The sequence below is a fragment of the Numida meleagris genome, chromosome 3 (genome assembly GCF_002078875.1).
Source record: "Numida meleagris isolate 19003 breed g44 Domestic line chromosome 3, NumMel1.0, whole genome shotgun sequence".
NCBI classification, from domain to species: Eukaryota; Metazoa; Chordata; class Aves; order Galliformes; family Numididae; genus Numida; species Numida meleagris.
Genome location: NC_034411.1, coordinates 26,010,158 through 26,025,308, shown reverse-complemented (window position 1 = coordinate 26,025,308; position 15,151 = coordinate 26,010,158). Strand labels below are relative to the sequence as shown.

General features: G+C 38.0%; 1 protein-coding gene across 3 annotated transcripts in view; it reads left to right on the top strand.

Moving 5' to 3' along the window:
* Positions 1-1,084, top strand: part of SRBD1 (S1 RNA binding domain 1) — a 123,616-nt gene extending 122,532 nt beyond the window's left edge. For all 3 annotated transcript variants that reach the window (XM_021391614.1, XM_021391613.1, XM_021391615.1), the window contains one exon: positions 159-1,084. In XM_021391614.1, the coding sequence (XP_021247289.1) occupies positions 159-448 (290 nt within the window). In that variant the 3' untranslated portion in view covers positions 449-1,084. The remainder of the gene's footprint in view (positions 1-158) is intronic.

Genomic DNA, 15,151 nt, shown 5'->3' with positions numbered 1-15,151 from the left:
ATCTGCATCTTTATTTCTAAATGCGAAGCAGTGTTTGGTGCCTTAGATCTACTTTGAAATGATTTTTTATTAGAAAGAGTTAACTGGAAACAACCCTTAGAAAAAAATACAAACTTTTTCTCCAGTGTCTTATCTTTGTTTCTTGTTTCTTATAATAGATTTTGATAAACCTGACTTCAAGAGGAGCATTGTCTGCTTTGAAGACTTAAGTGTTGGTACTGTTCTGACTGGAAAAGTTGAAAATGCAACACCATTTGGAGTTTTTGTTGATATTGGTGTGGGAAAAGCAGGTTTGATTCCAGTGCGAAACATAACAGAAGCTAAACTTTCTAAAGTGAAGAAGAGAAGAAGCCTTGGCTTAGGTCCTGGAGAAAGAGTGGAAGTTAAAGTGCTTAATGTTGATATTCCTCGATTAAGGATAACATTGGATCTTATTCGTGTTTTATGAGAGGGTGTTATTTTTTTTAATAATTGAGTCTTCATTTTAACCGTTAACAGGGTTCTAGCGGTTCAGACATTTAATGAGAATGTTGAAAGTGAAACAGTTTTTTCCCATTTCTTGAATCCTTTCTGTTAATAATTGCTAGAGCAGTTTATTGGATTACCTCCAAGAAACCTGGTTATTTTGTCTGCAGAGAAGATGAAATTCAAGTGGGCTGTCAGACACATCTCTTACCTGTTCTGTCTGTGCAAGATTTGCTGTCTCAAATATTGTTCAGTGCTGCACCAGCAGACATCTACTTCTCCCCTTCAAAAAACAGTGATTTAATTTGTCTGTTTTCTGGAAAAGACTCTGAAGGAGGGTACCTAATTGTAGAAAAAAGTGATCTTATTAAGTTAGTCGATGATGACATCGATTCAGAAGTAGACTGAAGAACATCTGCTAATACTATTGATGGTTCAGAAATATTCCATTTTATTTGAGCAACATTGTTAGGAAGTCTCTTTTCCTCTCTTATAATTGCTTGTTCAGTTATTGTATTGATTAACACACTTGGATATACCTTGGGGTTTAAGAAATGTTGCTCAAAGATGTTATGTTGTACAATACATGCACAAAATAAAAACATTTCTGGCCAACTTTTCTCAGCGTACTGGTTCTAAAAGTGTTTTAACAGTCCTAGTACTTGTTCTTCCTGATATGTTACATTATTAACACTTCAATTTAAGAATGCAATTTGTGAGGATGCACTTGTCAAAATGTCTTCCCTTAGGTTTTGTTTTCCCATTAGTTGAACCTTCTGGGTTTTTTCAGTATAATCAATGGAAATAGAATATTCTTGAGTCTTGAAGGAAATACAGGATCAGATTTGTCTGAAAAAAAACCACATAATAAAATCTCATAAGTGACAGGAAAAGTCTCTAGTTGTCAGAAATATCATTAGTACAGTGGTTAGATATGAGAATCCACAGAACATTAAGACAATCAGTCAAACCAATCTTTAAACTACTCTGTGCTCCATGTTAGTTTTGTGGCAGATATCTTAAGAATTCGGTTTAAGTAGTAGAGAGCCTATTTTAAGCAGTTCTCTCACATGGAAAAAGGCTAAATGAGCTGAGAACGTTTCCCGTGGGGCAGGTTTCTTTGGTAGACAGATCTACATTACTTTTTCTTTATAAACAGGGTAGTTTCTTGCATTGTAGTTGATGTTCTAATTAGCAGGATCATGTAAGGAAACTAGCTGGGTCTGTCTGTACTGCAGGTGAAGAAGGAAGTGGTGCTTCCTGATCTCTCTTTCATGATGAACAAGAATCACCCCGTGAAAACAGAAAAGCTGAAATTCTTTTTTTGATTATAATTTTTGAAGAAGCAAGAGCTACTGGAAATTCTATAGAATTTACTACCAAGTTGGTCCAATAGGATACAAGAAGACAGTCTGAAGTGGTACCAGAAAAACAGATACGTCTCCACAATTTAAAAACCTTTTAAGTACTTTCTGCTATCTGTAGATGTTTGCAAAGCTTCTCTAGATTTCTGTTTTAATAACAGTGTTCATTGTTCCTGTCTAGTAGTGCCTGACTCATGAGGTTTGGCTGCTCCTTAGAAGGCTTCAGAATCTTGTTCTCTTTGGCATCATAGAGACTACTGGAAAACATCACGTCTCTCTGAATTTTTGGATCACACCAAAATGGGAAGTTTGGCTACTGACATCTTAAGTGCCTGCAGCTCTGCAAATTTAATCAAATCATTTATCAGCTAATTCAATATATTAGCTGCTTCCCACAAAAATATTTCATAAGTTCGGGGTTTTTTTTCTTTACCTGAACATAGCCTTTATAAAATCTTAATGAAATTCTACCAAGGATGAATGTGTGTTCATATGGCCCTTCCAGTTTTTGTCAGATCTTAATGTCTGATAATATTAAAATTCTACCTTCTCAATCAGTTTTCCTTTTGAATTCTTGTGGCTTTCAAACATCTGACAGCAATGCAACAAAACTGTTTTTTTTGTATTCAGTTTTATCTTCAGTTTCTGACCAAAGGAAAAAAAAAATTACTTGCAGTTTTCTTCCCTTTTAGATAAAAAGTGCACTTCCCTATGCAGTCCAGTCTGCAGGACAAATTTCTGTATCACTTAGTGGTGATGTTCCCAGGATTCAAAACAAACAAAAAATCACTGCTTCATCCTGACCTTACTTAAAAATCTGCAAGTATGGTTTTTCAGGTAAAGAATTAAATACAATTTTACTTCTCCTTGGGCTGAAGATTCCAAGGCATCTAGTCATTGTTCCACCACTCCACAGGAGAAACCAGCCCATAGCTCTTAGCTGACAATTTACATTTTTTAGACCATCCCTCAATCTAATAGTGGAAATATGCAGTCTCCTTCCTCTGATATACAGAACCATAAGAAGAGCTTCAAAAGATTTTCTGTACTTTAGATGTTGCGCAGATGAGAAGAATTCTACCAAACAAGATGCCACTTGTATGCTGAGCTGTAGTAATGCAAATCAAAAGTTTAAAAGAAGTCATTTGTTTTGGTTTTATTCCTGCCCCAGGCAGTTTTAAACAGCATATATCAATTTTCCAGAAACTTGTCAAACTCGGGAATGATTTAGTATGCTGTTAAACATAATAAAATCAATAGGAAAACAAATAGAATTTCCATGAGGAGCAGACAGTTGGAGAAGCTTGCCCATATGGCACATAGACATGCTGGAATTTGGGGCTTTGGGGGGTACTTCCATTAGGAAAATTGCATACTGAGCGAAGGTAATGCATAATTCAGGAGAATAAATAATCTAGCAGTTTTGTGATAGTTTGTCTTGAACTTTTTGTCTGTATTTATTTAACAACAAATGCACTCAGAAATTCTATGCCTGGAAGCTACGAAACAAATGAATTATATTTGCTTAATTTCAGAGCTTTATGCATAAAGAGCCTCACCTCTGAAGTGAGTGTGGAGTTCTTGGTTCAAACTGAAAAGTAATTTTGCTTTCCTAGCCTTCCGGAGAGTAATTTGTATAGCCAACTGGCTTCACTTAAGAACTTCCAACTTCAAGAGCATCAGTCCCATTAAGGCAGTGGAAGGATCCTGTTGGTTATGCCAGTCCCCATTATTCTATGTCACTCCCTTCTGTTCAAGGGTTCCTAGGCAGCTGTGAGGATATTGGTGTGCCTGTTGGTGTGTGTAACAGCTAGCCAAGTCAGTAATTCCATCCTTCTCCTTTACAGACCACCTGGAGGTTTGAGAGCACTTCAGTTTACTGGTCCAAACTGTTCTTCACCATCCTCATGTACAGAAGCATATACAGGCATATTGAAGCTATAAATGTTTAGTGGTGTTTAATTTTGAGAAATCCTTGTGAATCCACACTCCATAAAGCTTCATGAGTGACTAAACACATTTCCTACAACAGAACCTAACTGACTAGTTTTAAGAGAAATTATGTTGTTTGTTTCCAGTTGAGCTTCTAAGTGAGGTTGCCATGCTATCCTGGCTGTAGGTACCTCCTGTCAGGAGGCAGTTGAAGAATGCTGCTTGTTCAGAGGTGCTGCTTGTTCAGAGGTGTTTCTAAGAACTAAGTTGCTTCCATGTAATCCATGTTGGAACTTTCACTGGTTGGCTGTAATTCCAGCTAGAATGAATCACTCAAGTCAACCTGTTCTGATAAACTTTTTTCTGCAGCTCATGGCAACTTCTAGACAGCTACAGTTGAACAACAAATCTTAAAAAGTCTATGTTGCACTGTTGCATCACAGGTTTACTACAGCTTTTGCAACTTGGAGATTGACAGTCAATTTTTTTTTTAGACTGCTAAGAACCAGTGCTGGAGTATTGCTTCTGTGTGAGCTTGTACAGTTTTACTGCTGGTAATGAATCTGCTGTGTTTCTTGATGTTCCTATGGCTGTTGGGTCTCTCCTACTCACATTCTAGTTCCATCAAGAATCCTAAGAGATTTCCAACTCTTTAGAAGTGAGAGAGGACTGTTGGCCATGACCAGAGCAGGACAACCCTCATCCTACTGATAACTGTAAGTACAACCAGAAGTTCCAAGTAAAGCACTCAAGCCTGCTCACTTTATGAGCTCTCTGTGCCTGTTTAAGAGCCAACCGGCTCTTGAAATAGGCGTGCTTACTCCATGTTTTGCTTGTTAGAGCTTTTACTTTACTTGTCTTCTTCTAGAATTGAAGATTATTAAAGCATTATTAAACAAAATATCAGTCCAAGTAATGTCATGGGAGATTTCTTTATTTTTTTTCTCTGTTTTAATCTGGTTCTCTTCCACGAGGGGCAACAAAGAATACAAAGTTTAGTGAGTTGAACAGCCACATGCATTCTTAGCTTTGTTAAATTTGTTGAGTTCAGGCTCTTTTTGTAAAGAAACTGTTTTTCTTCAACAAGTAATCAGGAGAACTCCACTTCAGAAAAGTTCATCTAGGTGTTTTTTTCTCATTATTTTACAAACCCATTTACCCTGATATGCCTGAATGTAATAAAATGTGTTCTCAGTATTCAGTCAGCTAAGCTGGAATTTCTCATTCTTGTATATCATCAGTCATGTTTCTACTAAAGACTATGTCTTTATCTGTGGTTAAGTAGTGATTTATTTTTTTTTTTTGCATGTGACTCATGATGAAGTATGTGAAATAGTGTAATAAGAAGAACTAATATGCTTGGGGGTCATTTAAAAGGCTGCACACAAGTGAAATCTTAGGAAAGTACTTTTTCACCTCAAAATTAAATGTGTGCAATAGCTTGGCAGAGAGAGGAAACTGTCACATACCAGAGGCTGTATATTGGCAGTGTGAATGCTTTTTTTCATGTGATGAAGAGAGGGAGGGACAGGAAAGGGGAAATGGAAGGAAATGGAGGGATTGGGGAAGAGCATTCTGGAGATGTAACTGATCTTATAGGAATGAAGTTATGATGTTGAAGAAGGTATTAATGAGATGGCAATATAGTGGTAATGGAATCTGAGCCCAGTTGTCTATTACTCCTTGTTCCGCATATGAAGGTAAGAAGGATGTGTATAAGAACTCACCATAGCCGAGGAAGTTTGTCACATAGCAGTGCATATTGCTACTAATGAGTAGCATGGAATCATTTGGCTTTGAGTGAGAGAACCACAAAGTATGTGCTGTTGGCTGTTTTTTTTTCTCATTTCCTAGTGTTGCTGTTTCTGATTAGTTTATTACAAATACATCAGTCCTTACTCATTACCTCTGATGGCAGGCATGCAGCTGTCATGTAGCACATGTGTCATCCACCAGCAGAAGGGGCTGTGGAGTGTTCCAGCATAGTGAGCAGCAGCCACCAGAACTTTTACCCATTTGCACCTGGTAGGAAGTGTCCTCAAAAGTAGAGTTTGTCACAATTTTCTCTGACCTTTTGAAGCTAGTGTATTGTTATTGTCAGTGCATGATGATAGACGCAGAATCAATCAGAAGACAAAAATGGCAGAAAATCCAGTTACGTGTCTACTGGTTAGATTGGTAGCTCTTTTTTTAAGAGCATATGAAATCAGTTATTTAGGATCTGCTCTAGTGTCTAACCATTTTTTTGTGTGAGCAAGTGGTTGTTGGCCTCTAAAGGAAAATCTTTGTGTCCCTCAAAGACCATATGTCTGGTGTACTCTATGGCTAAGATAAGTTACTCAGTTTTAAATTTGAACGTGTTGTCTTGTATGGACGTTGTTTAGAATTGGTCCAAAGCAGCCCAGGCACATCAGGCACATCAACCTTCTTTTTTCTCAGACACACAATGGAGCAATAATCTAAGAGCTAAAAGTCTTCCTATGTTTGCTGTTTACAATCTCTTAGTTTGTGTGGTGACATTTTGTGGGCACTGTTTGTGGAAGGAAAATTTGAGCTGTAAAGCTTATACGAAAAATAAATACTTTCAAAATTGTCTGCCTAGCTGTAGGAAACCCGTGGCAAGCTCTGTCACACTCTCTTTCCCACATTTCAGAATGTTAAGCTTCTCACTTGGATCAAGTTGCAGTAGTGTGTTTCTTGGGAGATCAGTGTCACTTTGTGTTTTCCTTCCATTGCTTACAGACTTTACTGGACCAGTGACGGTCTGGCCCTGGTTAGGGCAAAACAACAATAAAAATCCCTCCTATGGAGCGGAGCTTTGACTCATCTCCGAAACAGAACTGGTCACAGTCAAAACCCTCTGAAACAGTTCTTCTTTTCCAGTTGTGAGGGGAATGGCTTCAAATCAGCTCTACCTTGTTGAACAGAGTGTGTTTCTCTATGCTACTCTTTTTCTCTTTTTTTTTTTTTAATACTCTGCATTCAGTTATGTACTCTAATATAAAATAGAACACTGCAGAGCTCTATTTTCAAATGTTAAAAAAAAAAAATCAGTATTTTCAGCATATGTTCTTTGTCCTTTACCTGTAACTTTTATCTGAGTTCATTGTGAGAAATACTAGAACACTTGCCTAATACTCAGAGCAATAGTCATGGTGTTAACTGAATTACCAGATCACAGTAATGTGGGAAGGCATAACTGCAGACGCTCTGTCTCAGTTCAAGGAGGGCTTGTTGAGAAAATAAATTTTAAAAAATAACATAATAAAGGAATTGTACTTAAATTGACAAATCAGGTACCTGGAAGCTGGGAGGTGTTTGAGATTGTCCTTCAGTGTGCCCATCCTCTGAACTAAATGAGGCATGGATTCCACTGTAAGATGTTGTGTGATTATGTAGTTTAAGTCAATGCAATAGAATAGTGTAAATCTATTGCGTAATTCTAAGAAGTAAAAAATAAGTGCAAGTGGTATTTCCTAGCCTCTGAGTGCTTGAATTTGCAGCCTAAAGGAAAATCTTTCTTCGGAGGCATTTTAATGTCCTTTACTGACTTGTTTAAAGAACAAAGGAGTAAAAACTAATTAGAAGCAGAAGGTAGGAAGACAGTCCCAAGTCCAGGTTCCTATGGATTTGATGTCATTCTATCACAAGCATCCCATCACAAGATCCCTTCAGTAAGCCTATTGAGGTCCTTTTTAAAACCAGTTTAGCAATTTTATTTGGCAAAAGCTATTCTGCGGTTAAGAAAAAGGCTGGGGGACCCCTACCAAACTTCAGGGAAATGGAGTTTTAGATGCATCTGAATGGCAGTGTGACTGTTCAGATGGGGTTTGCATTAAGGTGGTATGTTTCAGTATGGGCAAAGCTGTGTTTCGGATGTATCAACCTCTTGTCAAAGTACTGTTAGATACAACATTAATGTTGCTACTCAGCATTTGAAACGGAAGCTTTTCTGGCCATAGTAAAACAAAGAACACTGGCTTTGGAGACAGATGTGGTTAACTTTCCATTGTGTTTAAATCAATTACAGCATTCCAGGAGCTCTTATGTGTCTTGATGATTATAAAAAGTGAAAATGTTGCTGAAAAATGGGTGTGCAACATACTCATCACAGACCAGAAGTATAGATACGTATGACATCTCTGTTCCATTATTTCATTTCTGTTTGTAAGCTATCTTCATAGACAAATCTATTTTGTCTATTTCTGGCTTATTGCTGGCAAGATAGACATAAATATGTCTAGGAATGGACATGCCATAAACAAACTATCCAGAGGTTTTAAAAAGTTGCATTTTAGTGGTTTTGAAAATAGGATGGTTTTGGTCATCAGATCTTCACTCTGCAGATCAGGAGTCCAACATGCAAAGTAATACTTGTTCAAATTTCATTTGGCTGAGGTTTTGTGTTTTGGCTGTTGTTTTGTTTTCTGAAGTAAGAACTACTTATGGGAATTACTTATTTAAAGAGTTAATTAAATGAATTTGCACCTTCGCAACATCTGTTTCAATCTGTGGGTGACTTCTACATTTTTCTATTATACTCGCAGTGGCTTTAACACTTGTAAAATTCTGGTGTTGCATACTGCTCTTATTAGCACCCTAAGGGAACAAAACTCATCTCACCCAGAAAAGTAAAAAGCAAAAATAAAAGGCAAAAAAAGGCAAGACACACACAAGTGTACTCTTATTTAAGTATGTTGTGTTCCCATCGTATCCCACAGAACCACCCATGTTGTTATTTTTTCATTTGAACTCAGATAAATGGTACTTCACAAAAACAATTCTTGAAGGAGCTTATACCAAACTGCGTATGAAAGGTTTAGCAAGTGAAATGTTACCAATGGAACAGAGATTGACTGACTGTTCATCTTGCCTGGTGTATATTGCTTTGTCTAACAGCTTGCCCCAGCAGACTCACAATTGGGATCTCTCTGAAGACCCTCCCAGCTGCAGGAGCTGATTGACGCGGTCTGTAGGCAGATGTGCTTTCCAGACTCCAATAAAGATGGGGCCCTGGGAAAATATAAGGCAATTATTGGTGGGCAACAATCCACTAATCAGACAATTTCAAAATTAATCCCATAGTCCCTTACTGTATTAGCTTTCCTCCTTGTTTGTATTTATACAGCAAATTCATGACTTCAGTGAATACTCTCCCTTCCAGCCCAATTATGTCTCTCTGAGGATATTAAATTAAAAACAGAAGAAATATTGAAAGTGGCTTGCAATTAGTTTCTTTAAAAGGTAGTGTGGCACTTGCAGGCTATGGTTCTTAATATGATGCTTGATAATAAAAGTAAACAGGGTTTTTTTCATCATGAAAGCAAGGCGAGTTTCCTAATGTGCCTTGTTATAAAGTGGCCTATATATAATGAAGGAAAAAAGTGATTTGATTTTGGAGTTTAATTATATTTTCATAAAATTCTTCTAGGGTAACTGACAAGTCCACTGTGTCTCCAAATAACGTAAATAGATTTGATTTTGTACATTTTGATTTATCTTTCCCTTCCTTTATTTTGATCACTTTATAATACAAAATTGCATTGTGTTTGATTGTAACCCGCCTTTTAAATGAAGACTGATCAAAAGCGAACATTTCTTTCACATGGAATTGAAATATAAACCCATCTTCAAGATATGACTGTTTAAACATGAGCCTGTAGTCCTTGTTCACATGCATGAAAGTGCTTTTAAAGTTTGAAATTCATATTGGGTTCTTGCAGGGGCCACAGAGCTGCTTCTGCAGATCTGAACCTGAATGTAGGATTTCCTTTCCTATTATCAAAAAGGGGCGACCAATGAAAGACATCATTTTATTGGAGTCATTTTGCATTTTTGCGCTGCAGTTTGCTGTTGGCTGGGGAAGTAGGAGGGCTGTGCACTTGTACTGTTTACCATGTGTGGTAGGAAGCATATAATATTATTTTTATTTATTACTTTATTACCCAGGTGTAAATTCAGTTTACACGCAGTTTGAAAAGTAGATGGTGCCATGCTAGCAGCTGTAAAAACTGTAGAAAATATTTCAAAGTTGAGAAATACGTGTTGCTGCAATTAGACTTAAGATACTGAGGCTCAGACACTTCCTGGTTCTCTCTGGTGAGTTCAGTCAATTTTTCTGTGGCTCAGATTTCCCACTGTAAACCACCTTGAGGGGATGCTCGGGGGGGGGGGGGGGGGGGGGGGGGGGGGGGGGGGGGGGGGGTTGGAAGTGACCTGAATGTTTTATTGTATTTTCTTAAAGGCATTGTAATGGTATAATTTTCCAGTAGAAAGGATAAATTGTTCTATCAGTGGCAGCAGAGTTGGTTAAATCTCATCTTTTTAGTGAATGTCTCTATGTGGAGTTGGTGAAAATATACATTTACAAATATTCAGCCCCATCTTCTTCTTTGAACGAGACAAAATTTGAATGAGCTGTGAATATTTGGGCCTTCTGTGATCACTCGTAAGTTTGATACGATTCACAGACATGGAGGACATATGAGGCAAGAATTACACCCTGGCTGTTTTCTGGTAGTTCTAACGTTTTCTCCAACTTTCTTTCTGGAGCTATGGGGTCACTTGTAATGCAAAAGAGCTAATGTGACACACTTGTATTAGTAGATACATTTACACAAGATGAAGGTCAGGAGGCACAAGGGTAGACGTTTTTGTGCTTCCTTCACTGTACAGGCGTGTAGCAATGAGCCTGCAAAAATGCCAAGCTGCCTTTCCTAGTGTAAACAACGTCCAGGATGAAGCTACCAGTAGGCCTTGTTTCCTTTTGCTTTCATTTGATTTATTGCAGGAGTCGTTAACACCCCATACATAGTTCTTTGGATAACACAAAACAAGAAGGATCAGCAACAACACAAGCCAGGGAGCCTTCCGTCTTCATTATGAGCTAATTAAGCTGTTGATTGCCAAAGGATTAACACCTCCATATGTAACAAAAGATGTATCCTGTGAGTAAGAATCTCCATAAAGTATCAACTCATGTGGTTTGACATATTACAATCTAGCTCAGGAGGACAGAGCCTAAGAAGTGTGAGCAAAAAAAAAAAAAAAAAAAAACATTCTATGTGTTTCTATGAATCCATTCATAGAGCTTAATAACGTTTTATGAAATGAGGCCAGCTCTTCAATTCACCTCTGCATAGGGGGATCCTTCTTAGATATGGATGCAGTTCAGTTTACCCACTCACACTGCAGTTCAGTCAACTGATTGTGCTGCTATTTGTGGGCATTCTTTTGTTTTCCTTTTATACGAGCAGGTGGATTCAGACCTCTGGCTTTGCATACGCCACCAGCTAGTGACAGCTTTCAGCTCCAGATGACCTGGGTTAAGTGAAAGCTTGTGACCAAAAAGTCGGTTGGTGTTACTAATGCCTGAAGTTATTTGTTGTTCTTTAGGGGTTGCTCATTCTAAAGCCACAGCAATTAGGTTTGTATGGCACAATAAGCAAAAATAAAAGCGTGTTCATATGGATAATGTAAAGATTAAAGCTCTTGCACTCTCAGCTGCACACTGAATGGCTCACGTTTTTATATGCTTTTAAATAGGAGAGCTGCGTAACATGACCCTCTAGTTGAAAGGATGCAGAATCGCTATACTCCCATCTGGATTATTACATTCAATTTAGGCCACATGAACTCCTGTGCTGAAGGTGTACATCTAAGAAAATGGTTGTGAATTGAGCGTGACTTGCATAAAAGGAGCAAGTTGCACCTATTCTCTCTTGAAAAGCATCTGCTTTTAGTTAAAATCACAGTTGGCTTGCCAGCCAGCCTTGGGGCCCCCATCTTCTTTGCTGTATCACCCCACATTCATATGCTTAATATACTAGTAATTTTATTATGGAGCTGTGGTCAAGTCTCTGTGGCTAAGGTTGCAACCATGTTCCTTTATAAGCTCTGCTTTTTGTCTGCCCCACTAGAGCTTTCACTGGGAAAATTGACTTGAAAATTGGCAGTATTCACTCTGCACTTCATATCCATAGATTTACATTCTCAGGCATGTTTAATTGTCATGGTCTCTGGTTTACTACTCTTTTGACTTTAATGTTAATTATTAAGGCTACACTTAAAGTTAAGCCTTTCTTGGTGTCTTTTAATTGCAATAAAGCCCTAGGCAGTTCGATAACTGACCACTGCTCTTTGACATTGTTTCAGCCTACAAATAATCCATATCAATGCACCTGAGGTACACAATCAAGAAACAATACAGCTCTTCTGAACTTAGTTGTTCTATAATTACTTATTTCGGAAAAAAATAAGAGTCATCTTCTATGAAAATATGTAGATTTTTCTTCTCTTCCACTGAACTGTTCAATGTACTCATCATTTTGTGCAGTAGAGTGGTGCAATATATTTATTCTTAAAGTGCAGTATTCTTGTGTCTAAATTCACATCCAGCTGGGGAAAATCATGCCCATTCCTTTAAAAGAAAGTCTATAGTTCTGCTATATTATAAGGAAGCCAGGTCTTTGCAAAGTTGATATCACATCAGCATGGTGCTGACTCTGCCAGAAGTACCAGTCCAAAGAAGCATCTGTCTTACAGATGTATGGCGATGTGCATGTACAGAGAAAAGTAGTGCAGACCTGAGGCCACAGTAACTGTAGTTTCTAGCTTTAAACAGATCATGGTATTGCTAGTCACAAGCTACAGGCTTGCCAGAGAAATTTGGGAAGTGCAAGGGCTGTAGTTGTATTCAAGAGGAATCTCTCATTTCAAAGAAGGACTTGTAGGGGAATACAAAAATTAGCCATCCACAGTTAAATGAATATTGTTAAATACTGGAAGTCTGAAATTTCCTTCAGAATTTCATTGCTAGTATAGCTCGCTCCTCTGATCTGAGAGGTAATATGAAGTAATATTGTATTTCTAGCAACCTATTGATTGAGCTGGTACGTTCCCTGTTGGATGGTATTGGTGTTCTTTGTTTATTGAATATAGGGAGACTCATGAACATGTTCCTTGACAGCAAAACCATGTGCAAACCTAGAAATTGGAATATCTTTATTGTGTACCTACTGTAAAGAGTTGTCAGTGGACTATGTGCTGCAGAAAGAGTTTGAGATGGACAAATCTCTTTAAAGTTCAGGGGTTTAGGAGGCTGCACAGTGAAATCTACCTTGTCAGTTTATTTGTATGTTTTGCACTTGTAAACTGAGTGATGTATATTTTAAAATGCATGTAACTCAGTGTGACGTGGTTTGCTAAATTCATGCAATATATATCAGCTTAAAAAATCACTCACATTGTATATAAATGCTAATAATGAAATCCCTCAGCAGTCAAAAGAATTAGCCTGTATTTGAGTGAAACACCAAGGCAAGTCCTGTTATTTTTATGAAACTGTGAATAATATAAGTATCCAATTGATAAAATTTTATTAAAGCTGACAGCCCTTAAGTGATCTAAGTGGTAAATATTGAAATGAAGTTTCAACAGCACTGCAGTACCAAGGGAGGCCTAAGGCAGTAATAAGGATTAAACAATGATTTAATGTTGTTCCTTGGGGGTAAGGATTGTTGTTTTAATGGAGAGCAAAAGCTCACTTCCTTCTAAATAATTAAACTGTGATTTGAGAAATTGATCTAAGGTAGTTGTAGTGGTTTGTTAAGTCCAAAAGAGATAAATGAAGGCAAAGTATCCTGGGGCAAGAGGAAGTCAGGGGAGAGTAGTGAAGAGAGAGTTTTGCAGGATAGATTCATGACAAGTGTCCCTCGGGAAGGGGAAAGCTGGCAATGAGCATATTTTATCTTTTATTTGTAATGTAAACAGACTTGTGCTGCCTGAGGCAGGGTAATAGCTAATGAGCAGGGGGTTTCCATGGGGTGCAGATTTTATTAGTGCAGCTTATAAGAAACAGAGCTAAATTAAAAATGTGGTGTCTTCTAGATAATCTGATAATCAGCGATGCTACAGGGAGCACCTCCACCTAAGCAGAGTGAGTGCATTAGCATATGCATGTAAAATTTCTGAACAATTTGTTCAGCAATTTTTGTGAGCTATATGACTTTCCCATCTTCATAGCAGAGTATGGATTTCACATAATAGGACTGAGTGGTTGGGGCTACCTTTGGAATGCAAGAATGAAGGCATTTTGTAATGTGTTTCAAATCTGTCATTTTTGTATAAGCGGTGGGAAACTTGGCCAGAGAACTCCTCATTATGTGCCTCTTCAATGATTGTTACAAATGAGATGACAGCTAGGACGGTGATAGAGATGGGATATCAATGGAAAAGGAGTGAGAGAAAACTCTAGCTAATTAGATAATTGCTGAAGGTAATTTCCCAGGGGTTAACCCAATACGCAGTCCAGGATAGTTCTAGACTAGTGACATAGAGCTTCCAAAACTGTGCTGAATGATTTCCAGCTAATCATACCTCTCAGCCAGTATGCATGTTACGCAGTCTAGAAGCAGAATTATATTGAGCTAACATCCAATAAAATGGTAGAATTCTCCCTGCTTACTGGAAAAGAGTGTCTCTGAGCTCAAACCTCTCTTCAGGTGTAGACACAAATGGGCAGGGTATATGCTGTGTGATCAGAATAATGTTGTACTTGGGCTATATTGCATCAACAGAGGAATGAGTTGAAACATCAAGCTATTGAGAACGCACCCCACTGTCCAAAAAAAATCTAGTGACTAACCTCATTTTTCTCAGCATCCAAAGACAAAGCTCAGAAGATGGCAATTTTTGAGGCAAACTATATGCAGAATGGCTCATAGAACTTTAATTTTATGTAGCGCCATAGTTTCCAGCAATGTGAGAAAGGGATATTCTAACAAAGTGCAGCTTTCATGGGCTTTGGGATGTAATGAATGAGGTTCACTGAAATTAACAGGACTGCCCCTGTAATATCTCATTGCAGGCTGCAAGACTAGTAGTTGTAGACTAAGGTTGTACAGTCAGGAGGATGTATTTGGCCCACAGTTAAAAGAAAAATGAACGTGTAACGTGCAACTATGTAGAAAGTGGTGCCACTGGGAACTGTCTAGTCTAATCTCCCTGCTAAGAGCAGCCACAACTAAAACTTGTTGCTGTGGGTGAGCTATTTTACTAACTGAAAACAGCTAGCATTTCCAAAGCTCTGAGTACTTCCTATGTAGGTATTGTCTATTGCCATAGCCAATTCTCGATGAAGGCATAATGTGAGTAAATGAAAGTTATCACCTGATGGGATAGAACAGAGTATCTCAGGCAACAGGGAAATGATAGAAGAATTACTTGTTTGTTTTTACATGCAGCTTAATATCTACCTGAAACACCAGTGTTTCTAAAATGTGGAACTAACCAAAGGAAAATACATAAGGGCTATATGTTCTTAGAAAGAATTTATTTTGCCCACAAGATGTGCTTCTGCCACTGGGTATCCATCCACAGTCTTATTGTAG